Consider the following 24,719-nt stretch of genomic DNA (forward strand, 5'->3'; position numbering starts at 1 on the left):
ACACGTGTGCACGTGTAATAGAGACAACTGGGCGAGTCTAACATCTGCCCTGCTGTGTGTGTGACGGACAGGGTGAAGTAATATTACAGCTCTCTCCACTTTACCATCTGGAGACGCAGACACACGCACACATGCACGCACACACTCTTGTAAGTTGTCGCCCTCTGTACTTGTTTCCCTCACACTTAAGAGAACCTTCACCTCTTTCCTTTTCATTCGTCATTTGTTTCTCATTAGTCTCAGAGTGTGAAACAATGGAGGTATTTGTTTAACATGCAAATTCTCCATGGGTTCCAAATCACAGACACTCTTTTTTATTTTTTATAGCCTATTATTGTTAACCTGGAAAGCAGCGTAATTTTTTTCCACAATGTTTTGATTTAGTCTTTTGTATAACACACCATTTAGTCTTAGTCCTATTTAGTCTTCTGAAAAAAAACATAGTCTTTTAGTCTTAGTCAAAATTAACACTGCTGGAAAGATTAATTATTTATTTTTTTAGGTTTTTTTTGTATATCCAGTGCTCATTCATTCCTACAGATATTCTTTAAATAAGACCATGTTGTACAGTATATGTCCTTTATTCTTTAAATAAGACCATGTTGTACAGTATATTGTACAGTATATGCATTTATGGACATCAAGAGATGATGCTGAAGTATCAGGAATAAAAGGCTAGGGTTATATACGTTTATTCTTCTTCCTACGTTTTTATTTGGCCTAATATTCTTTGACTTTGTTGTCAATGTTTGAAATAGAGCCGTTTGTTTGTTTGTTTGTTCATTCATTATGGCATTATATTTTAACCACTTTTACAGTACTTTCTCAATTAATTTATAATTACACGCTGTTGGGGATACGGATATAGGTTGATATGCAGCAGGCCAATTAATTAGCATCACTGACCTTTGATCTCTTTGGAGCTGGCCTGTGATTGGCCGTAGTCACAGATGACGCCCGCGTCCTCGGTGTGGCGACAGTTGTGCGAGCCGGGCGCCTGCTTGATGCAGTCGACCAGCGAGCGCTCCTCGCCGCCACACTTCACGTTGTCCACGTGTATTGGCCCCGAGCCCTCCCCAAAGTACGCCATTACGCGGGCCTTCGCCTCGCCACTGCAGGGAACACACAGGCAGAAAGAGGCACTTGAGATCAATTGACCTTTGACCCCTCCACAAACTGCTATGGTCCAATCACAGCTAAGCATAACATGGGTTAGACAAACCTCTCCACCAATAGTTTTCCACATTATTTAAAAAAATTGATGCCACGCAAACAATTTATCCACTGCATATGGAAGGCCTTGTTGACGGATTTGGATGAGATTTTGAAGGTCTGGTTCCAAAAATGAACCAGTATATAATGTGTAAAATCTATTATATTTACATTGGAATGAATGAGCCCGGCTGGAAAGTGTCCAAGTGGGAGAGGCCGGGTCTTAGCTATAGGTGAATTAATCCAAATTGAATGAATGAGTGAATGAATGAATGAATAAGTGACAATGCATTGTGAGCTTTTTGATCAGCTATTTTCAGTGAAACTATTTGCATATATATACAGTATAGACACCTGTGGGTCATACAGTACATGGAGTTCTTTGTTAGGCATGCCCAAATATGTAGTCTATGCAGATGTCAGAACAGGCCAGCTCCATATATGGACACTGGGCAGGGGGCCCTGCCCAGTCCAGAGCCCGGGCCCAGAGGCCTTTTTGGGGCGGTTCTGGACAACCGTGGGTCCGACCATACTCAACCCCGGGCACTGCACTCCCTGTGGGGGTGTGGAACACGTGTGTCGGATTTGAAGTCGGTGGGGCGAACGGTTCCCGAGTTACGTTGATTACAGACGTACAGAGACTTGGTGCATTTATTAGTTAGATGAAGTAGAGAGGGTTGAAATGTTGGGGATCGTTTCCATGTAACAAAAAGTGTGTCTCTACTGTAAGTAGACGAGACTAACACCACATACACTTCAGTCTGACAAAAAAGTCCTGGTTGTGTGTGTGTGTGTGTGTGTGTGTGTGTGTGTGTGTGTGTGTGTGTGTGTGTGTGTGTGTGTGTGTGTGTGTGTGTGTGTGTGTGTGTGTGTGTGTGTGTGTGTGTGTGTGTGTGTGTGTGTGTGTGTGTGTGTGTGTGTGTGTGTGAGTCTGTGAGAGAGAGCACTATGTCTCCATGTATTTCGACAGTGATGACATCTTGAGCAGAGATGTTATGGTTTGACATTCTCTGGCCATGACACAAAGCACCTCAAAACCTCTTTCAATCTGATAACAACTGTGTGTCTGTGACACACTATCATACCCTCACCTCTGACTTCAATTAGCACGCCGGTGCGACTGTGCGTGCGTGTGTGTGTGCGCTTCTGCGTATATGAATGGCTCTTTACTCTCATATTAATTAGGAATGATCACTGACTGACCGAGAAGATCTCATATTGTTTCCCAGAGGGGTCGGGTTGATTGGCAGGGTTCATTTCACTGGCCTGTCTCCACAGGGAAGCTGCTGTATGTCGGTCTGTTACTGAGACATCCAGTTTTCTGTCTGTGCCTCACAGAGATCCCTGTGGTGCTTTTATTTTATTATAGCGCACAGAGGTTAAAGCCAGAGGGTCCGATTCAAAAGGAGTGCACCGCCCACGCACACACACATGGGGGAAGTCAATTGAAACACATTCTCAACCTGCATGGAGTTTCAATCTGTGGGAGAAAAGAAAACTGGACCCCATTGGGCCCTTTGTTGGTACTAGACCAGTGGTTCTCAACCAGTGGTCCAGGGACCACCAGTGGTCCTTGAGGGTAGTCCCCAGCTAAATGATGGAGAGTTGGTAACCAAATGGACCCTTATATGTCTTTAACCCTTATTTAACTCTTGAGAGGGTCAAATGAAATCAAATAGACCCTCATGGGTCCATTTGGTTTTAATTGTACGCTCTCAAGAGTTAAACATCTGCATTACTTAATGTGCAGCTAGTCTACTGCACCATTAGAGAATGTTATCTCCTACCTGCATGGAAATGTTATCCAACGATAACAAAATATTCTACGTTTTGGGCCTGAGAGGCTAATGTCATCAAATCGTGGTCCGTGGCTCAAATGCCATATATATATATATATATATATATATATATATATATATATATATATATATATATATATATATATATATATATATATATATATATATAAAAATAGAAATGGGTTCTAATAATCACATAATGGTGATGTTTGAATGAATGCCATGCTTGAATGAATTAGTTGCAGAATAATGGAATATCATTATCATTGTGAAAAGGACGGGATTGGGAAACCAGGCAGCACCAATGAGCTCCCTGCTCTCATAGTCATTTGGTCAGCGGATGAAAGACGACGGAGGATTGAGGGAATGAACGAGAACGTATACCTCCGAACGTCTCTGTGCATTTGAATGGAATGGCATTGGAAATGGGCTACGAATGTGATCGTGAACGATTGTATCTATATATGGTCGTACCTTTTTCGTCATTTTTATGCAATCGAAAAAGGGCTCTTAAATACAGCTGAGCATTTAGTGGAAGGTGTGACATACACTACTAATTAACAATATATTCTATTTACTCTAATAATAAATAGTTTCCTATTAATAAATAGTTTGACCAATTAAGATAATAGACTGATCTACAAGCCGTGAGACAGTGCAACACGTGAGCTTGTGGATCTGCTATCTTTGCTGATAATTATACACTTTTGAAAGTAATTATACACTCGTCTGAAAATATGTTGTTCACCTTGACTGAGAGACTGCCATCACGCAAATTCCAGCTTTTCACCAGAGGAGAAAAACTTTGTTTTATTTTTTTCCCCCAAAATGAGTTTATAGCACAGGCAGACTCTTCACATATATTCAAAGATTTGCGCCACATTTTCACGGGAATTTTAAAAAATAGCAGATCTACAAACTCGCAGCGCGGCACTCGTAGATCTGCTATTTTTCAATAGGTAAAGTATAACATAATGCTTTAAACACCAAAAGGGGTTCCTGTTTTGAATGGGTACCGCTAAACGTCTTGAAGAATCAGTCCAGTCCACACCTAGCTCTGTCCTCCACAGATGGAGAAGAAGAACTACACTGTTTTGGCTTTGTCAGGCAGAACAACATTCCTGGATTTCAGTAGGGGGGGCATTTATTTTTAATGTTCCAACTTCTTCAACGGTGTGAGTCGCACAATAATTGTCCCATTGTTTAGCCTCTCCTGCAGACAGAAGTAGGTCATAGGAGCACAGTTCAGTGCTCTAACACGTTTAGGACGGGAACACCCCTTTGGTGTTTTAAGCATTATGTTATACTTTCGCTATTGAAAAAATAGCAGATGAGCTTGTAGACCTGCTATTTTTGAACATTTGTGTCGCAAAACTGTGAATATACTGTGTATTATTTTAGAGCAAACATTTTTTATCTCATATCTTTACTTCTGGGGGGTCCCTGGAACAGCATATCTTCAGATGGGGGTCGGCAGCCAATTCAATATAATTCTGGGGGTCCATGACGTGAAATAGCTTGAGAACCACTGACATACAAACATCATTTAGAAGACATTTGTAAAATCTGATCTCGGGTCTAAATGGGCTAATGTTTACACTGCTAGCGAATGAGTCTCTTGACGTGCGTTAGACTGTTGCAGCCAAAGCACTTGAATGTTGATGGATCACAATGAAAATAAAGCCTTTGGCTGTTTTTGTGATGATCCATTTGGATTATTATCATTATTTTCTTCTTACGTACTGCTGTACCTTATTAGAAACGGTCAATAAAATATTAAAAGTCAATAGTACTATAGACGAATACCAGTTTAAAGTCCACATTTTATTCTGACCCCTCCACGAAAAGACCTATAGTTGTCCTGAACCTTTATCCATCATTTATACATTATGGATAATTAGCGTGGACTTAAACTGTTATTCATCTATAGTAATTAAGGAACATCAAAGAACCCGAGATCTATAGAGATCCAGTTACATAGTTAATGTGTACTTGTCTATCTGCCAGGCTTTGCATCTTATGCATGATGCGTGTTTGTGCGTGCGTGTGCATGCGTGCGTGCGTGCGTGTTTTGCATGTATATTTGTGTCATTATTACGTTCATATTCCATTACCACCACCGCGTTAACCTTTCACCCTCCTATGTAATGGTCTTTAACCACACCCAGTCCATCATAGCGATGACCCTAACATGACTTTCACACGCCTCTGACATGCTCAATATCACACACACACACACACACACACACACACACACACACACACACACACACACACACACACACACACTTATGCACTCCAGATGTGGCTTTTATCCGCAGTCTAGAATAGATGTACCGTACGTTTCAGCGAGAGGGAATGATGGGTGAGCGATGAATTTATGCTGGATGGAAGAGAGTGAAAGAGGAACAAATCAAATCAAATCGTTTTCCATATAGCATGCGCTGCTATTCACATGTTTTTTTGTTTTATAAGGGAGGATATAATGGGAGAAACAGGAGGATGAAATTAGGTAGTTTGCTTCAGTCAAGCGTTCGTTAACACATTTAGACCCGAGGACGATTCTACAAATGTCTTCTAAATCAGTTGACAGTTTCCTGAAAAACCCGTGTTTCTATGTCAGCCAAGTACCAAAAATGTATGGTACTTACCGCCGAACCCCATCTGAAAATATGATGTTCCAGGAACTCCTGCCCCAGACGCAAAGATTTGAGTTACAAACGTTCACTCATACTCAATTACTCATACTGTATATTCAAAGAATATACAGTATATTCAAAGATTTGCACCACATTCACGATTTAAAAAGAAATGGCAGATCTACAAGCTTGATCTGCTTATTTTTCAATAGCTAAAGTATAACATAATGCTTAAAACACCAAAAGGGATTCCCGTCCAGAATGGGATAAAGAACACGCATTAATTTGCGGAATTTCCTTTTGTTAGGGTTTGATTGTGTTGGCTGATTGGCTCTGAGTAGCAAATGACAACAGACATTTGTCAACCATCAAATGTAATGAATGTTTCTTATCTGCTGCCAAGTGAATGCATAAAGAAATGCCTGCATTTCTTTATGCACACACCTTTTGCATATTGTTGCTGTTGGGTGGAGACTGCCAACCCTCCAATGTACTGTAGTTAGTCACAAGGTCTTGTTTGTGACTTAGCTCTTATTTTACTAGATACAACAAGATACAAGGTTTATACAACCATATAAGTTTTTCTTTCTCTGTTATTTGACTAGATTTCCAAACTGCAAATAGCCAGAGCTTTTACGGAAGATAATTCCACCCAGTCTTTCAAACTGTAAGCTTCTGATGTGACAATAATGGACTTGCAGTAAGAGCCGCTGCTATTTTAGAAGGACACAGACGAATTGAGCCCCCATGGAATTCGCAAAAATGTGGGTAAAATTCATGAGAGCCTCAAATCCATATGGCCACCATCCAAAACCTGTTAATTAAGGCACAATAAGGCAAACTTACGTAAAGTTCATTCTGCTTGAAGTAGCATCTGATATGTCGAACTAGGGGTTTTTCATGATTCTGAATCCATTCCAAGCATTAGTTTAGCACAAAAACGGCCATAGCCACTTGCCCAAATGTGCTCAAATGTGCTGACCTCATCACATTTGAGTGCTAATGCTTGGAATGGATGTGGGATGTGGGTTCTCATGACTTTTCCCTGCATTTTTTGCGATTTACATGTGGGCTCAATGTGTTTAATAACCCTCCTAGATGACAAATCCATTGAGAAACTGACCTTTGCTCGCCGGTCACGGAACTGCCGTGTGTGTGTGTGTGTGTGTGTGTGTGTGTGTGCACAAGCTTCCAGTTGTAAATAATTGAAAGCACACCCACACACACACACACACACACACACACACGGGGTGAGTCATTTTTCATCCAAAATGTAATCTTTCAATGACACTGTTATGGGAATATTCTACACAGAATGTGAACGTAATGCATACATATACAGTATAGTGTTGCAGGGGAGATCTATCGTTGAGAGATACGTGGTGAAAGTGTGATGTAAAGTGAATCATGGAGCGGTGGTGTGAGGAGAAGGAGTGATAACTAGAACAGGAATACGTGAGCCAAAGTGATGGAGAGGTCAGAAGTGAGTGGATAAACAGAGTAGCCAAAGTGATGGAGAGGTCAGAAGTGAGTGGATAAACAGAGTAGCCAAAGTGATGGAGAGGTCAGAAGTGAGTGGATAAACAGAGTAGCCAAAGTGATGGAGAGGTCAGAAGTGAGTGGATAAACAGAGTAGCCAAAGTGATGGAGAGGTCAGAAGTGAGTGGATAAACAGAGTAGCCAAAGTGATGGAGAGGTCAGAAGTGAGTGGATAAACAGAGTAGCCAAAGTGATGGAGAGGTCAGAAGTGAGTGGATAAACAGAGTAGCCAAAGTGATGGAGAGGTCAGAAGTGAGTGGATAAACAGAGTAGCCAAAGTGATGGAGAGGTCAGAAGTGAGTGGATAAACAGAGTAGCCAAAGTGATGGAGAGGTCAGAAGTGAGTGGATAAACAGAGTAGCCAAAGTGATGGAGAGGTCAGAAGTGAGTGGATAAACAGAGTAGCCAAAGTGATGAAGAGGTCAGAAGTGAGTGGATAAACAGAGTAGCCAAAGTGATGGAGAGGTCAGAAGTGAGTGGATAAACAGAGTAGCCAAAGTGATGGAGAGGTCAGAAGTGAGTGGATAAACAGAGTAGCCAAAGTGATGGAGAGGTCAGAAGTGAGTGGATAAACAGAGTAGCCAAAGTGATGGAGAGGTCAGAAGTGAGTGGATAAACAGAGTAGCCAAAGTGATGGAGAGGTCAGAAGTGAGTGGATAAACAGAGTAGGCACTCACTGGGAGTCTAACGTCTTAACCCATTGAGACCTGAGGACCATTATGTCTATTAAATCATGACGGTTTTCTGAAAAGCCTCATGTTTATCAAACATTTTCATGTCAAGGGCTCTCAAAAATTGGCCGCCGACCCCATCTGAAAATATGTTGTTCCAGGGACCTCCCCAGAAGCAAAGATTTGAGTTAAAAATGTTCGCACTGAAAGAATAAATATTCAAAGATTTGCGCTACATTTTCACAAATTTTCAAAAACAACAGATCTACAAGCTCGTAGTGGGGGCACTCTGTGCCACACTATGAGCTTGTAGATCTGCTATTTTTCAACAGCTAAAGTGTAAAATAATGGTTAAAGCGGTTAAGGCGACACAGATGCGTTCCAGGTCTCAATGGGAATAATACACAGTGACCCCCCCCCCACCCCACACACACACACACCTGTAACCCAGCTGGCGACACACCACCTCAGCATCGCGGTCTGTCCAGCCGTCGTCACACACTGTCCCCCACTGACCAGACAAGTAGATCTCCACCCTGCCCTCTCTGGAGCTCTCTCCTCCCACCAGCCTCACTGGCACACCTGGGGAACGCACACATAACACATTAAGTTATTCTATTTAAATAAAAATATACGCTGATAAAATCTCAAGTTATTTATGCCTCCACTTATAAATCATGCATGGGGATCAAAACTTGATCTTGGAAATGTTGGACGACCTCATTATAGCTAGGGTCCTATCCTATCCGAGACAGAGGGGATTATTTACAGTTGAAATTGACTGAATTATACATTGCATTGTGTTCATGAAGCAGAATATATATATAGTCTAGCTCATACATGGGCAACTGGTGTCCCGGGGGCAACATGCGGCCATCTGGAGTGAGCGTAGAAATATAGTGGCCCTCTCCATGGTCAAAGTTGCCCACCCCTGGTCTAGCTGCTTGGAGGCCAGAAGCCAAACATCTCCCTCAGCCATGCAGGGAGGATTCCCCTTGGCCTGGGGACCCATGTTTGGGTTCCCACGCAGGGCAGATCAGACCTGTGTTAAAATCCAGGCCGGTCTTGAATCTCGAACAATCTACTACAGTGGTTTTCAACCCTTTTCATTCAAGGCCCATTATGTATTGGGTATTTGAGCCACAGAACCACCATTTGATGACATTTAATGTATCCTCTCAGACCCGAAACGTAGAACATTTCATTGTCGTTGGACGATATTTTGGTAGGCCTACCATTTTATGCTCCATTTTGACTGGTGGCCAATCTGTTCAGAATCATACTGCTGATTTCTGTCTGTAGTAAATCCCAAATTGTGCACAAAATACAAACAAATAATTTCTCCTCATGATTTATAATAATATCAATGTAGCCTATTTAGTATTTACTTAATTTGTTTTCGATGGTGGCTGACCCTGAAGCAAGCGTTATGTTTCAGTGAAGAGGCCATCGTCTTTCACATACTGGCATTTTCGGTGTGCATAAAAAATGCATTCGCATGCACGCATTCATGTACACTACTACACTACAGCATCTAAAACACAAAGACGCCTACTCTGACAAGATAACTGACACTAAAGTAAAACTGACCACATTTGCAATTAAAAGTCTAAGAAACAAATGAATGTAAACATTTTTATTTTTGTCCAACCACGAAACGGCAACCAATGGGTGTGAAGAGGGGGCACAGCCACGGGCGGGACCTGTACTGTACATCGCTATCATGAAAAACATTGACCAACAATATAGAACTCTCCTCTAGCTTCTATGAGGCTTGACAAGCAGACACAGGGAAATAAAGACTATGATTGACAGACGGCAGTATAGGAGAGAAAATGAATCCTTGGTGTGTGTAAACACATGGAAAACTCATTAGCGTTCAGCAAGATGAGAGAGGTTTCTGTGTCTGGGGGTGCCTGCCTGTAAGCAGAAACCAATGATGATGGATCTTAATCATAACGGCGGATGATGTTATGAGCCATCTCGGGATGCATAACTTTTCAGAGAGAGAGAGAGAGAGAGAGAGAGACGATTAATGATCTTTTCATATCAACAGGAGATTAAGTGTTTCACTTCCTGAACACCCCCCCCCCCCCCCTATGCACGCACTCACGCAGACACGCAGGCAGGCCTCAGTCAGGCATGTGCACTGAGCTGGTGAGCTGCCTGATTATGTGTATGGGAAGAGGCAGGTGTTTGAGTTACTTCCTTTGCATGAAACCCGAACACCTTTGACCTGTATGTAACTCGTCATAGCCTGTCAGATCGTTTGTGTGTGTGTGTGTGTGTGTGTGTGTGTGTGTGTGTGTGTGTGTGTGCACGTGTGTGTATTTCTTTGCATGTCAGTTTGTGTGTCTGGCTGCGTATGTATGTATGTATGTATGTATGCAACAACAACATGTAAAGCCTGGGTAAAAGTCTCCTCTCCAGACCATGAATGCAGCATTTACTGTACTACATGGTGAAAGAAATGCAAATGCCCCTCCTCTCCTTTCGAGACTTGCTTTTTTCTGAACTCTCCAGATCTTGAACGCGGAATTTTGCGCTGAAAGAATTTGTTTAGAAGTCCATGTCATCGCATCACTAGTAGCCAACGAGTGCAGGTCGTGCCCGGGAAAATAGCAGATCTACAAGCTCTCAACGCGTTGCAGAGCGGCGTGTTGAGAGCCTATTTTCAAAACAAATCAAATCAAATCCCCCTGCCCTCTGTATCACCCTCGGCACGTCCCTGACACGGGAAATCTGAGATCCCATCGTCAAGAAATAAAGGAAAAACAGTGCCCCGCTCTTTTCCTTTGAGTTTATTGATTATTGATGCGAGTCAACAGTGGAGTGTAACACGACGGGAGACACAGAGAAAGCCAGAGGTGATGTTAGAGCCAATTTCTATTCATGACTATTTGCATTTATTCTATTACTGCCTGCTTTATGAATTGTATATTTTCTTGATTATTTAATTATGCTAAGAATTTGATGGGTTGAATGGAGGCTTACCCTCCCCTTTGAGAAATGATTTGTAGGTGCAGCCGTGCAGGGCACCCGATGACAGACAGGTGACTCCCTGCTGGGAGATAGAATGTGACACAAACGTGGAAGCAGTCACAGTTTGTTGACCACGCTCATGCAGGGTCTTTTTGTTTTATTAGAATACCTTAAGTTATGCAGGGTCTTTTTGTTTTATTAGAATACCTTAAGTTTAAGTTTATGTGACGGAGAAATAAATGTGATTTGTTGTGACGCAACTTTCGGATCTCTGTGACGACGCGGCGCGAGTGTATATCAAACAATAGACAGCAACACCACCCCGACCAATAGTGGCTTTATAGTTGCTTGAAAGAAAGGTGGGAACGTTTAACAGTGCGGAAACACAAACACTATAGTCTCTGGTTTTAAAAGAGAATAGTATGGGAGGTGTGACACACACAGACGTCACACCTCCCCGATGTTATGGCCTCTCGCACGCACACACTGAATTGTTAGCAAACAGAGAGAGAACAGAGTGTGTGTGTGTGTGTGTGTGTGTGTGTGTGTGTGCACACGTTCATGAGAGAGAGGGAAATGTCAAAGCATTGGCTAGCTTATCTGCTTTTCCAAGAGCAGATAAACCAATTTGCTGGTGGTATGCTTACAGAGGGCACGCACGCGCACACGGACACGGACAAACTCCATATACTTTGCTCTCATAGCTTGCCAAGCAGGCCTCAACTCATTTAATCAAACAGCTATTTCAGTGTGGGATGTTGGCAAAGTGGAAAATGTCTCTTGACTCTTTCAACACCAAAAAAACACATGAATTTATTATCGGGGATGAAAACCATAAACTTTGGACAACCTGCACTGGAGCAATCTATCCCACACAGGTCCCGCTCTGACATCATTTTATTATGCGCATTATGCACAATTTGACACATCTGCTGCTAATATTTTTCACCACCAATAGGGTGTTATTATCTGTGCCTATTCCTACAATATGCACATATTACTGGTGATAGACTTATATCAGTCCTATCTATTCCTAGATCAGTTCATTGGTCTTTAACCCATTTAGACCTGAGGCCGATTTTAAAAATCGTAACGGTTTTCTGTAAAAAGCTATATTTCTATGTCAGCGGTGCTCAACCTTTTTCATGTCAAGGACCCCCAGAATTATCTGTATTTGACTGCGGACCCCGATCTGAAAATATGTTGTTCCAGGGACCCCCCGGAAGCAAAGATTTGAGTTAAAAAACATTTGCTCTGAAAGAATATATATTCAAAGATTTACATTTTCACGTAAAAGAAAAAGAGCAGATCTACAAGCTCATGAGCTTGTAGATCTGTATAACATAATGCTTAAAACACCAAAAGGGGTTCTCGTCCTGAATGGTTTGAAGTCTATTTATATGCTGTTTTTATTGGCGATAGAATGCACGCGATACATACTCCTCTATTTCCAGCTACTGGTGGCCTAAACAAACCAGATCGCTCCAGGCATAGAGAGACAGGTTTGTGGATGTTAATTAATCTTTATACTGTCTTTTATATTATTATTATTAGTAGTAAGTAGGGATGGAGCTCATGAATTTTTTATTGATAACAAGCACCTTATTGATCAGGTTGGTTCTTATCGAGCCCACTATCGAGCATTTTCTATTATTTTGTGGAAAGACGGGAGACGACAAGTATCTTTTATTAGGGCCTTCAAATACAGTACTTAGACGGAAGGCAATTGACTTTTTTACCAAATAAAATAATATTAAAGAAACTGTTAACTGGTTTATGTGTACAGTCACTTTAAAGGCGTAATTTTGTTTACGCGGACAGTGCTGGTTGGCAGGTATCAATACACTTTTTTGTATACACTTTTAGACTGACATGTTTGTGCCAGCATGGATGATTACATATATTTCTTGATCGCCTCTTGTCTTGATTGTTTAAACATGACGCCATGGGCCGCTATGCTCGATAACGGGCTTAATCAGCCCAAAGCTTGTTGATAACAGGTACTCAATGAGCTTGTTAACGGGTTTTTTCGGGTATGGGGTAAAAGTATAGGCTGAAGACGGAGCTTTTATTGCCTACGTTTTTGAAACATATCTCAAGCAAAGCTTGGTATTTGCATGCACTATTAAAAAAAATAGCAAGAGTTTCAGAAGAAAACAAAAAAACTAACTTTGACTCAACGAAACCAACAGTGCTGAGTAAATCAAAAGTATCTGAGCAAAAAGACTGACCCGGGAACAGAAAGCAAAGATAACTATTATTTTATGTTACTACAGTATGTCACTTTTATCCCTGTATCTTCGTTTCATCCTTATACTGTGACGTTGCTATGACAACTGAATCCCCCCCCTGGATCAATAAAGGTCTAACTATCCATCTGTACATTAGGGCAATACAAAATGACAATAAAAAACAAAACGACACCTGAGGGTTACGAGCACCGCGGACCCACTATCAACTATTCCTTGGAACGCTGTCCAGTCTAGTCTCATGGCACACTATAAAGCTGTCTGGAGGGTTGTTGACTTTGGGCCTGATTTAATAGTGCTACTATACCCATCCCTTCCCCCCAATGCATGTCTGTCTGTCGGAGAGCAGATCTAAAGCGCTAACAGGTCTCTCTGTGTCTCTCATTAGGAAGAGTTAAGGAGGCGCACTTCTCCATAAAACGGATGCTTTGTTCTGCAGTGTAGTGGCGTGGCATGATGCCAAGTTCCTGGGATTTTCTAAACTGATGTAGGTGAGCTGAGTGGGCCTCGAGGGAGGGGGAGAGAGAGAGAGAGGGAGAGAGAGTGAGTGCCGGCACTAGTGAGGCTTATTGCTGCCGCCGCCACAGACAGGTTAAATCATCAGGATTCTACAGACTGCCATGTAGTCGAGGCTGGATAAGCTGCCGCCTGGCAGCTGGGCCTATTAAAGCTTGCATGGCTTAAACACTTGAACCCTGTATATACGTTGTCGACGACAGTATATCAAATATGGAAAATAGCCAATCTACAAGCTGACAAAAGTTTATAGATGAGCTATTTTTGATAATTTGGAATTATTATTACCATTATTATTATTATTATTATTATTACCATTATTATTATTATTATTTGTATTTATTATTATACTTTTTTTATTTAAAAGACTATGTATTTTTCTCCTATAATGTATGAACAGGGCTTAAAGCCAAAACAAATCCCAAGACTGATTTTTTTTTTTGCACATCTGCACTGATCTCATTAAAATGTATGAGCCCCATGAAATCCTCAGGACTGAAATCCGTCCCCAGGACTGAGAACTTTAAGCCCTGTGTATGCACAATGTACAAAATAAGGATGGCCGGGTTTGGAAGCGAAAGGAAATTAAATACAATTCAAGCTTCATTTGCCTCACAGGGATCGTTTCCCTTGCGGTGATCGGGGCTCTGGTTTGTTCCAGCAGGTCACATTTCTTTTCAGATGGTGGATTGATTGCTAACACTGCCCTTCCTCATGCCATGGCTATACTGAAAGAACATGAAATCAACTACTTCCTCATTTCCTCTTTTGTCTCGTTCCTTCCTTCGGGCCATGTGTGCTGTGTGGGCTGAAGGAATCCTGTGGTCTCCTTGTTATGGCACGCCATAAAATCCTCAGTCCCAAGTTCCGGGGGCCAATATTTTTACGCTCGGACTTAAATGAACACTGAGGATTTTTACTGAGTCGGGGTTTGGGGAGTCTCTCGCTGTGACTGTTTCATCAGCATTCCTGGCACACTAAGGACTGTGGCGGAGTGTGTGTGTACTTTCGCAGTTCTTCCAACCCCGACATTTGGCACAGCAAATTTCCTGGGACGTTGCTATAACAACCTGCCCGCCATAGAGATACACACATACACACGAAACCATAGACAAAAGGTGAGAGCCTGCCTGGCATCTAATCTCTCTCTACTTCTAGGGTAGGAAATAAATAAAGGGTTGGTCAGATGTTATCGTTGTCTTACTGCTGGGAAGGTGCTGTCCCGCTCGCTCTGGGCTGCAGGCGACGCTCACGTCTTCCTGGTGCGTGCAGTCGTGGCGGAGCCGGTCGCTCCTGGTGCACAGCAGCAGGCCGGGTTCCTTCCCCGTACAGCGCACATCGTCCAGCAGGATGGGCCCTGTCGAGCCCTGGCCCAACCGAGGGACCGGGGTCATGTCGGACGCCTCGGGACGAACACGTCTACCTGACCTGGAATAATGGGCAGACTTTGTCAGATCTTGTCATAATTTAGTCTAGTAGCCAGCCCCATTGTGAACCCGGACATGTTGAGTACACCACGGTTTTATGTTAGAAATGTTTAGTATGGCCCGGGCGGTGGCGCAACCGTCTGGGCACCCGACTGGTAATCCAGTCGCAGTGTGCTGCGGGTTCGACTCCCGAGCCCGACACGGCCTTTACTGCATGTCTTCCCCCATCTCTCTCCCGTTTCCTGTCAGCCTACTGTCTGTCCCTTCAAAAAACCGATAAAAGGCATAAGCCGCAAAAAACAATTATAAAAAAGAAAAGAAAAGGTTTAGTATGGGTCCCCAGCATGTAGAAACTGCTATTAATCTCCCATCACTAGGTAAGGTAAGGTAAGGTAATTTTATTTATAGAGCGCCTTTCAAAACAGTAACAATAAAATAAAAGGAATAAAACAAGAACATCTCAATCAAAAATAAACCAACAATGAAATAAGAAACAGAGCAGCAAAGACAGTACCTAGAAATAGATAAGATAGATAGTCATGCATCATCACATTCGGGCCAATGGCAATTTGCGTCCTCACTTGTTTTTATCCTCAATATGTACTTTGCTGAAGCCAATCAAATCTTCGCTATGATTCACATAAACACATACAGCTGGGCATATAGGAGGGACTATAGCGACCCTTTGCTCAGTTTAGCACCATTCTCCCCTAAAACCGCCGTCCAATAACAGTCAAATCTATGGCTCTGTGTTTGAGAGCCTACAATGTATGAACGCTTAATTGTGGCTGTGTGAATTAATGACTTTGTGCCATTACCGGTATCCAAGTTGTCGGCAAACCACCTGCGTGTTGGAGTCGGACCAGTCGTGGTCACACACGGTCCCCCACTGCCCGCGGTAGAAAACCTCTAAGCGGCCCTCGTGGCTGCCAGGGCCTCCCGTTAACCTCAGGGCACCGTCTGAGGAGAGAAAGGGAAACCGGATTCATACGGAGTTGTGCGCCAATGTCGCACAAAGGAAAATAGCATAATAGCATCTACAAACTCCCAAGAGCGCCGAAGTCCTGACGTCACTCGCTCATCCCCTGGTTCATGGAAGTTTTTCCTCTATGGAGAATATTTTCCATATCATCTTAAAATCGTCTCGTATAAGAATTGTGGTAAACAAACTGTCTCTGCGATATTGACAGGGAGGTGTCTCTGTATCGTTTACGACAGTCATTCACTCATATTGGATACAGTCTGTTTCTAGCGAAAATGTAACTAATTCAGCAGCAGTAACATTAGCGTTTTCTCAGTCAGTTAATTCTTCACATCATATGAGTGAAACGGCCAGGATGATTTGCTTATTTTTCAATCACAGTTCTTGTATTAGGCGATCTAAATGCAAATAAAAAGTACATGAACCCGTGGACTTGGCGCCCTCTCAAATCCTGACAGAAAACTGTCAGGATTTAGAAGACTTTTTTTTTTCGACGTCAGGCCTAAATGGGTTAAAATAAATCCCAGGATATGACCACAATGGTAGCCTATGACATGAACGGTAAATATTGTCATACTGACAAGCCCAACGCTGGGCAAGACCTTTCATCTTTTTGGACGTTGTGGGGTTTTGGTGGAAGTACCGCTCAAGAAAATGACGTTGATGGTTTACAAATCAGTTTACATTCTCTGTGAATGAGTGTTGTGATTGGTCGGTAAAATGGTAGGTTGTGACCAGGCTTTTCTCTTTGCAGATGAGTAAGGCTGGGACCAGTGTTGTTTTTGGCAGCAAAATGTTGGTTTTAGATATATATATATATGCCTTTATAACTACCTTATAATTGTTATAATGTACTGTTCCACTGAGTATAATCATGCATTATGACCAGCACTTATAATATGTTATAAATGTGGTTATAAGTTGTTATAGATTATTATAAACATTTATAAGGAGTGTTATAATGCCATATAAGCACATTATAATGCATTATAAATGCGCTATAATGCATTATAAAGACTACCTTCATATAAAGTGTTACCAAAAAGGGTATCCCACAATTTTGTAACCCATTTTTCACCCCTGTGTCAATTATCTAATGTGATCCTGGGCTCTACACATCCTCCGCCAACCTGGGGAGAGCAACAGACTTGAACTCATGCTTCCTTCATGCATGAGTGTCCAAGTTGCTCCTTTACACCTGACGGGGGGAGTTTCCCTGGTTGGACGTAGCGCGTGGAAGGAACATGTTATTCCAAACAGTTATTTTACCCTCCATCAGGTGCCCCGGCTGGCCAGGGGGAGGCAGTTTCTCGACCAGGATTACTGCATGTTTTTTGTGAGGGTACCTATACCCTAGGGGACACGGGGAGAACATGAAAACTCCACACAGAAGGGCCCTTTCGCCAACCCCGCCTCGGGTATGGGCACTGATGACCGTTCCTAACATTTTAGTCTAGTTTTTATTTGTTGATGAAATTGTCAGTAAATGTAGTCTTAGTTTTAGTCATCATAGCTTAGTTTTCATTTAGTTTCCATTTCGTTTTCGTCAGGGAACAAAGGTAGTCGACGAACATTTTTCGTCTTGGTTTTAGTCTATGAAATCAACACCGAGGCTAGACATGCCCTAATTGTAGCATTTCTCAGACGTATTACCTGTGAGTGGAGTACAGGACACGGCCGCGTCCTCAGAGTGAAGACAGTTGTGCTCCCCCCAGGCGTTCTTGGCACACTGTTCCAAAGAGAGCTCGTTTCCCGTGCAACGCACCTCGTCCAGCCACACCGGACCGGAGCCCTCACCGAAACGGGCCTGACGCCACGCTCTGGCCACACCGCTGCCAGAAGACCACGAGAGCTCGGTTAGTTAGTATCAAACGAGTGCAATGGTTTTTTTTCTCTATACATTCTAGACATTCCGATTGCCTGATTTGTTCAAATGTAAAGTCACTTGATTTATTATTTAATGTGACAAATATTTGGTAACACAATTCCAAATATTTTCCATCTGTGTGCCCTTCCTGCTCTCTCTCTCTCTCTCTCTCTCACACACACATACACTCACTCACTCAAACACACACACACACACACACACACACACACACACACACACACACACACACACACAGGATTGTCAATTTTGCTAAGCATGCATATCTTTGTGGCACAATCCCATCCAGGAACAATAACCCTGATTCAGTGGCTGACTCCCAGATGTTCTTCACTGCTCGACTATCTCTAGGTTTCCGAATGGAAAGAATACTTCACATTCCTCTGGAGAGAGAGAGAGAGAGAGAGAGAGAGAGAGAAAGACACCCACATCGACTCATCTATCTTCTATAGCCAAATCTCTTCATCATGCTTCTCACTTCCTTCTTTGTTGTAAGTTGTGAGGGAGTTCATTACTTGATGTAGTGAAGATCAAAGTGTGTGTGTGTGTGTGTGTGTGTGTGTGTGTGTGTGTGCGCGTGCGTGTCCCTGCATTCCCTCACCTCAGTCCCAGCTGTCTGCAGACCACCTCTGCGTCATTGTCGTCCCACTGGTCATCACAGACGGACCCCCACTGGCCCCCGTGGAACACCTCCACCCTGCCCTCTGACACGGACCCTCCTCCCACCAGCCGCACAGGCAGCACTGTGACTGCTGTCTCCATAACACACGCACACGCACGCACACGCGCACACACACACACACACACAGGCTGATGAAATTATTGTTCAAACCATGTGAAACGAATGTGATATAAATCAAGAGTGTAAAGGATAAAACACAATGGACATACTATACTGTACACATACATATTTTGACTATAAGCTTCCACCCTGCATATACTCACGCTGCTATTTAAATGAATACACATTTGCCAGAATGTCAAAGAGAGATTTCCATTTCATGTAAACGTAATGGACAATATAGTAATGCATGATTAACACGGCCAGCCACATAAGTCCCCTAACCTCATAGCGGTTTTAATCAGCCACGTAGTCAGTTGACAACGCGCGGAACCGTGATCAACCGCACAGAATGCAGCCCACAGAGATCTTGGTAGGTCAGCAGACGCGTCTACTGAGGGCATTCAATGCTCTGATTAAACCTGATTTTGTCCCTTTCGATGCATTGATGGCATTGGAAACGGGTGGCCTGACGGTGTCAGTGTCAGGGGGAGATAAGGACTGCAGAAGACAGGCTTTACCTTGCTGCTGGGCGCAGGTGACGGCCGCAGCCAGAGGGCACTCGCCTCCATTCCAGGACGTCTTGGGACACTGAAGCAGGTCAAGCTCTTCACCTCGGCAATCCACTGTCCTCCAGTGGAGCTTGGACATGCTAAGGCGCGACAGGGGGGACGAGCGAGCACGACCTGAGAATCTGGGAAAGGTATAGGAACATGACTTGACTTCTTCTTAGATGTAATTAAAAATATATATTTAATCTGCGAGTTATTCCATGGATTTATAGTTTGTTATACATTTGTTGCATGCTTCTTCGTGTTCAAAAGTGATGAAAAAAAAAATAGGTGGAAAACTCAGGCACACGTCATAAATGGAGCTCATAGCTGAAGTTCAGGAGAAGGACCACACCTCCAATCTACAGCTACCTCCACCTCCTATCAAGCCACCTCCACCCGTATATAAGAGCCCATCCAACCAACGGTTCTCCCTCTGTTCTTGCTTCACCCCCCCCCTAATTCTCTTCCTATACTCTCTTTAACCTCTCCTTTTTACAGGTCCCTAAAGGGGGGGTTCGTTGCAGTGTTGTTTTTGGCAGCAAATTTTGATTTTAGATTTAGTTCATAGTCTCTTCACTAGTTTTCATTTAGTCTCAGTCACATTTTAGTCACCTGGAATGTTTTAGTGTTGGTCTAATTTTAGTCGATTAAATACCATAAGATTTCAGTCGACTAAATCTACAGTTGATTTAGTTGACTAAAATGTATTTTGGCGGGCCTTGATGCCGCTGAAAATAGCCGATCTACAAGCTCACAACGTGTCGCAGCGTGACGCGTTGTGAGCTTGTAGATCGACTATTTTCAGCATGCATCCAAGTGTAAAATGACTTATACTGGATCTCTTGTCCACTAGTAGGCCTACCTTCCTAACATTAGTCTAGTTTTTATTTGTTGACGAAATTGTCAGTATATTTAGTCATAGTTTTAGTCATCATGGCTTAGTTTTTATTTAGTTTTTGTCCGTGAAAAAAGGTAGTGAACCAACATTTTCGTCATAGTTTTAGTCGACGAAAACAACACTGGTTCGTTGTGCCCTGCAGGAGCACGGCGGATCCCCGAAGCCTCGCCACCTCGGCTTAAATGACCAGCTGGATGTGTTTCTGTTCATTATCTGTTTCGTTAATAATTTCATGCATTCTTCTTTTCATTAATAAATGTTGTTACTGTAAACGTCTTTATTTGGTGGTGTGGTCCTTGATCGTGAATCATGTTCACGAGAAAATGTATACGAACACAAACAGTTTCCAAGAGGCCTGACATCTTGACAACTGGACTCATAGCGTATAGAACTATAAGAAGGAAAGGTTATAATTGTTTTTGCATTCTAAAGGCCCGGAGCCATATGTCAATAATCTACCATCCTGGGGTCAATGCAGTCAACGGTTTCACAGCCAATAAGTGTCAATAAATGCCTATTTGAAACTCACCTTCATTGCCCTTGAGAATTCCGACATCCTGGCCGGCCCCCCTTCCTTCCCTGTGTGTGTGTGTGTGTGTGTGTGTGTGTGTGTCGGTCGGTCGGCATGCATGCATGTGTTGATGTCTATGTTGATGTCACTATTTCAACGTGTAAAGGATACTCCTATACTCTTTACTGAAATTAGTACTGACCACACCCCTTCTTCACATAAATATATATCACACCAGAGAATATTCTTCCTGACAAACATGAGCTCATCATGATAGTCAAAATCAGTAGACCACACATGCACCGACGTGTTTGTATATTGTGTGAGTGATACAGGACAGACAGTCACAGATTAGAATTGCGTGTGTGCGTGCGTGTGTGCGTGCGTGCTTGCGTGTGTGTTGGGGTAAATAGCTGCACGCTGCTATTTAAATACCCCTGGGGAATGGGGGTTGGAATGCCAGGGTCACACGAGAGCATCATACAATGACTGTTTGTGAGAAGAGAGGAAGCGAAAATAATTTAAAGAAGGAAACAGAAAAGACTTAGTGCTACAGTACATGAATTGCTAATGAACCATGCTTCATTTACATTAAAGAGGAATAAGCAAATGTTATCATAACAGAGCTTTGTGTGCAGTCTTTTCATCAATCGCAAATAAGTAATCCGTTTTTATCTGTTCACAATGTACATTGGCGGGATATTTTTGTTTAGTTGTTCATACCACTGTTAATGGGAGTGTAAAAATATGCTGGCTTCATGCAAAAGTCTGTTGAAACCAATAATGGCCCTGCATTACGGTTTATACAATATATTACAGTTAATGATTTATCTTATTTAATGGTGGAAACTGAAAAGGTCTAATTGTATTCTCTGCAGCTGTTTGGTCTTGTGGCCATAAGGACTCTGTTGTCCCTTATTTTATTTTATTATACTGTATTTATGTATGTACTGTATGTTCTTGTTTTGCTTTTTGTTTGTTTGTTTTTCATTTTAAGTAATTGTATTGTCTGATGTATTATGTATTGTTTTGTTGTATTGTCTGTTTGTTAAAAAAATGAAAAACGCAATAAACGCATTAAAGAGGCTGCAGCAGATGGTGTAATTGTCACTTCTGAAATGTGCAGATAACCCGGTACAGTTTACACTTATACTGTATGTTGGTTTGTTTACTGTTGAGTGAGAAAACATGTTGCACTTTAAGATAATCATCTGGCGGACCTCCCAAAATAATTTGGGGACTCACATGTTGAGAACCACTGTCCAAATGGCTAAAATATGGGATTAATCGTGATTAAAATCACAATTAACATAACGGTGAGTTAATCGTGATTAAATGAGTTAACTCGGACGTACTGTACTGTACTGTACTGTACTGTACTGTACTGTACTGTACTGTACTGTACTGTACTACTGAAGAATGAGTACAATGGGCCACGATGTAAACAAGCCCCTGGGGGCTTTTTGTGTTGTTCTGCACATAACCTTTGCCTGCATGTACTACCTCACCTGCAAAGTATTATTCCGTCAAAACATGCTCTGAAAATGCAGGTGGCTGCTGCGTGGATCGCGCATGCATGCCTTCAATAATGTCACTCAAACATCCTCCACAGTGTGTGTGTGTGTGTGTGTGTGTGTGTGTGCGCTCTCACCCCTGTCCCAGCTGTCTGCAGACCACGGTGGCGTCTTCATCACCCCAGCCGTCACTGCACACGGACCCCCACGCTCCCCCGAGATAGACCTCCACCCGTCCGTCCAACTTCGATCGCCCTCCCTGCAGACGCACTGACCCTGAAAGGGGCAAGGAGACGTAGAGAGAGAGAGAGAGAGAGAGAATAGAATAACAAATAATATTCGTTATTTTATTTTATTTAAATAGTAGTTACATAGCACACTTTTAGGTGTTTTGACGTTTCTGTGGTCTTGGGAACTATTACTAAATATTACACGAGAGAAAGAGTGTGTTGGAGGCAGAAAGACAACAGGCCTCGCATAGTGTAAATCCTTCGTAAACCTGATTGCCTGAGGGAAGTAGATTTTTCTGAGCCTATACTGCCCGTGGATGCAGAACCACTTGCTATGCAGTGGGGCGTCTGGGGGCCTCTGATAATGGCCTCACATTGACTGATGCGCTGGTCTGGGCTTGAGTGAAAGAGGTGTTGAGGTCTCTCTTTCCGGCCTCCTGTCGCCCACATTGAGCTCCGTTGTCTCGTCGACGTTGAGAGACAGCTAGCGACATTCTCCTGGCACGGCACCGACCTCTCTCCCGTAGGCTGTCTCGTCGTTGTCGGTGACAACAAGGCCTATCACAATTGTGTCATCCGTGTGAACTTGACCACTGCGTTGGTTGGAGGTGTGTGTGCGTGGCCATGCAGTCATAGATATAGGAATAGAGGAGGGGGCTCGATCAGCTCGCAGTGCTGGGGCACTTCTGTGTTGAGGGTCGGCGGAGCAGGGAGCCCATCCTCACCACCACCTAGCGCTGATTCAACTTAAAAAGTCCAGGATCCAGGCAGCTGCACGGCCTGCATGGGGTTGAGTACGCATCTTTCTTGAGCTTTGTGTGTATAGAGACCGGAGGGGACAATTAGAGTTGGAGGATTTGCTGTAGTTTATAAGCAGAATTCTCACACACTGTGTAGAAGAGCACTTGTTCTCCGAGTGGGCGAGGGCGCTGTGCCGTTAACTTTTCTGTGCATCTGTTTTGCCAGTGAGCAAATTGGTGGGGGTTCAGTGTGGGTGGTATTATCAGCTCCTTGACATGCATGGGCGGCGGTGGATCAGGGGTAGAGTGGCCGGATGGGAACCGCAAGGTTCCCAGTTCGAACCCGGCCTCCCCCAGAGTTAGTGTCGAAGTGTCCTTGAGCAAGACTCTGAACCCCTAATTACTCCCGATGTGCAGGTTGGTGCCTTGCATGGTCTCCTCTCCCATCGGTGGATGAATGTATGTGTGAATGTAATGCACAATCTATGTAAAGCGCCTTGGATAAAGGCGCTATATAAATAAACCATTTTCCATTCTTCACAAAGCATTACAAAATGACAGGTTTGGGAAATCTAAATATACAGAACATTATATCCTACAAACTATCTCTCTCTCTCTCGCACGCACGCATGCACGCACGCACGCATGCACACACACCACTGTGACACTCACACTGTACCGTGTAGGCAAAACAAGCAGAATACTAGCTGGCACTCACTCACAGACAGATCCATCATCCATCAAGGTGGTTGGTTCGCTTCTAACTAAGCCATCATCAGCGTCACATCTCTCTGTGAGTCACGCTGGTATTTATTTATTGTGTTTGTTTTGGCTCAGCTTTGCACCTGAGACCGTTTAAAGGTCAACACTATTCTATGATTTATCTTAAGCCCATAAGTACTAGACCAATGCACACTTGTCTGATAAATCAAGCGATTTATGATTTATCTGTCGGCATAATAATAATAATGTATTTTCTGTGTGTGTGTGTGTGTGTGTGTGTGTGTGCGCTTGCGTGCACTTGCGTGTCTGCGTGCCTCTGTAGGCTATAATTACCGGTATGTGTTTGCACTTCATGTCTGTTTCTCAAGGAAGCTATATCCCAGCCAGGAGTAACCTGTTTTTGAAGATAATCAGTCTTCCTTGATTGTAGAGATACATTTGGGACTCTTTCTCACAATGTCATGATCAGGTCACTTAATTTTAGAGATGCATTTGGGACTCTTTGTCATGATGTCATGTTCAGGTCACTTGAGGAAATAAAACAAGCTCATTGACATAGTGAAAGAAGACATTTTACGGTGAGTCCTCCATCCCAGTAATCTGTGGGAAACAGCTGACTCAACCTATTCATGTCAAGTGCCAAATTGACACTAATTGACACTAAGATAACCATGCCAGGGACCCCCATGAGAGAAGATTTTTACAGCTCTAGCAGTGATTCTCAACCAGTTTAATTTCAAGGACCCCCCGGTTTTACATGCTTTTAGGCTACGGAACCCCCATTTAATGGCATTTCTATCTCTGAGACGCCAATTTATATTGTAAAATAAATGTTAATTTAACTCTGAGAGTGTACAAATGGACCCG

The 24,719-nt window shown here is 43.0% G+C and overlaps 1 protein-coding gene across 1 annotated transcript in view; it reads right to left on the reverse strand.

The window, feature by feature from the left end:
- Nucleotides 1–24,719, reverse strand: part of prss12 (serine protease 12) — a gene marked incomplete at its 5' end in the record, with an annotated part of 39,711 nt that overhangs the window by 13,874 nt on the left and 1,118 nt on the right. The window contains 8 exons of the mRNA XM_080755312.1: nucleotides 907–1,112; nucleotides 8,301–8,442; nucleotides 14,812–15,035; nucleotides 15,853–15,994; nucleotides 17,670–17,848; nucleotides 18,503–18,653; nucleotides 19,204–19,376; nucleotides 22,297–22,435. Of these exons, the coding sequence (XP_080611438.1) occupies nucleotides 907–1,112; nucleotides 8,301–8,442; nucleotides 14,812–15,035; nucleotides 15,853–15,994; nucleotides 17,670–17,848; nucleotides 18,503–18,653; nucleotides 19,204–19,376; nucleotides 22,297–22,435 (1,356 nt within the window). The remainder of the gene's footprint in view (nucleotides 1–906; nucleotides 1,113–8,300; nucleotides 8,443–14,811; nucleotides 15,036–15,852; nucleotides 15,995–17,669; nucleotides 17,849–18,502; nucleotides 18,654–19,203; nucleotides 19,377–22,296; nucleotides 22,436–24,719) is intronic.

The sequence above is a fragment of the Protomyctophum bolini genome (genome assembly GCF_963924005.1).
Source record: "Protomyctophum bolini genome assembly, chromosome: 3".
Classification (NCBI taxonomy): Eukaryota; Metazoa; Chordata; class Actinopteri; order Myctophiformes; family Myctophidae; genus Protomyctophum; species Protomyctophum bolini.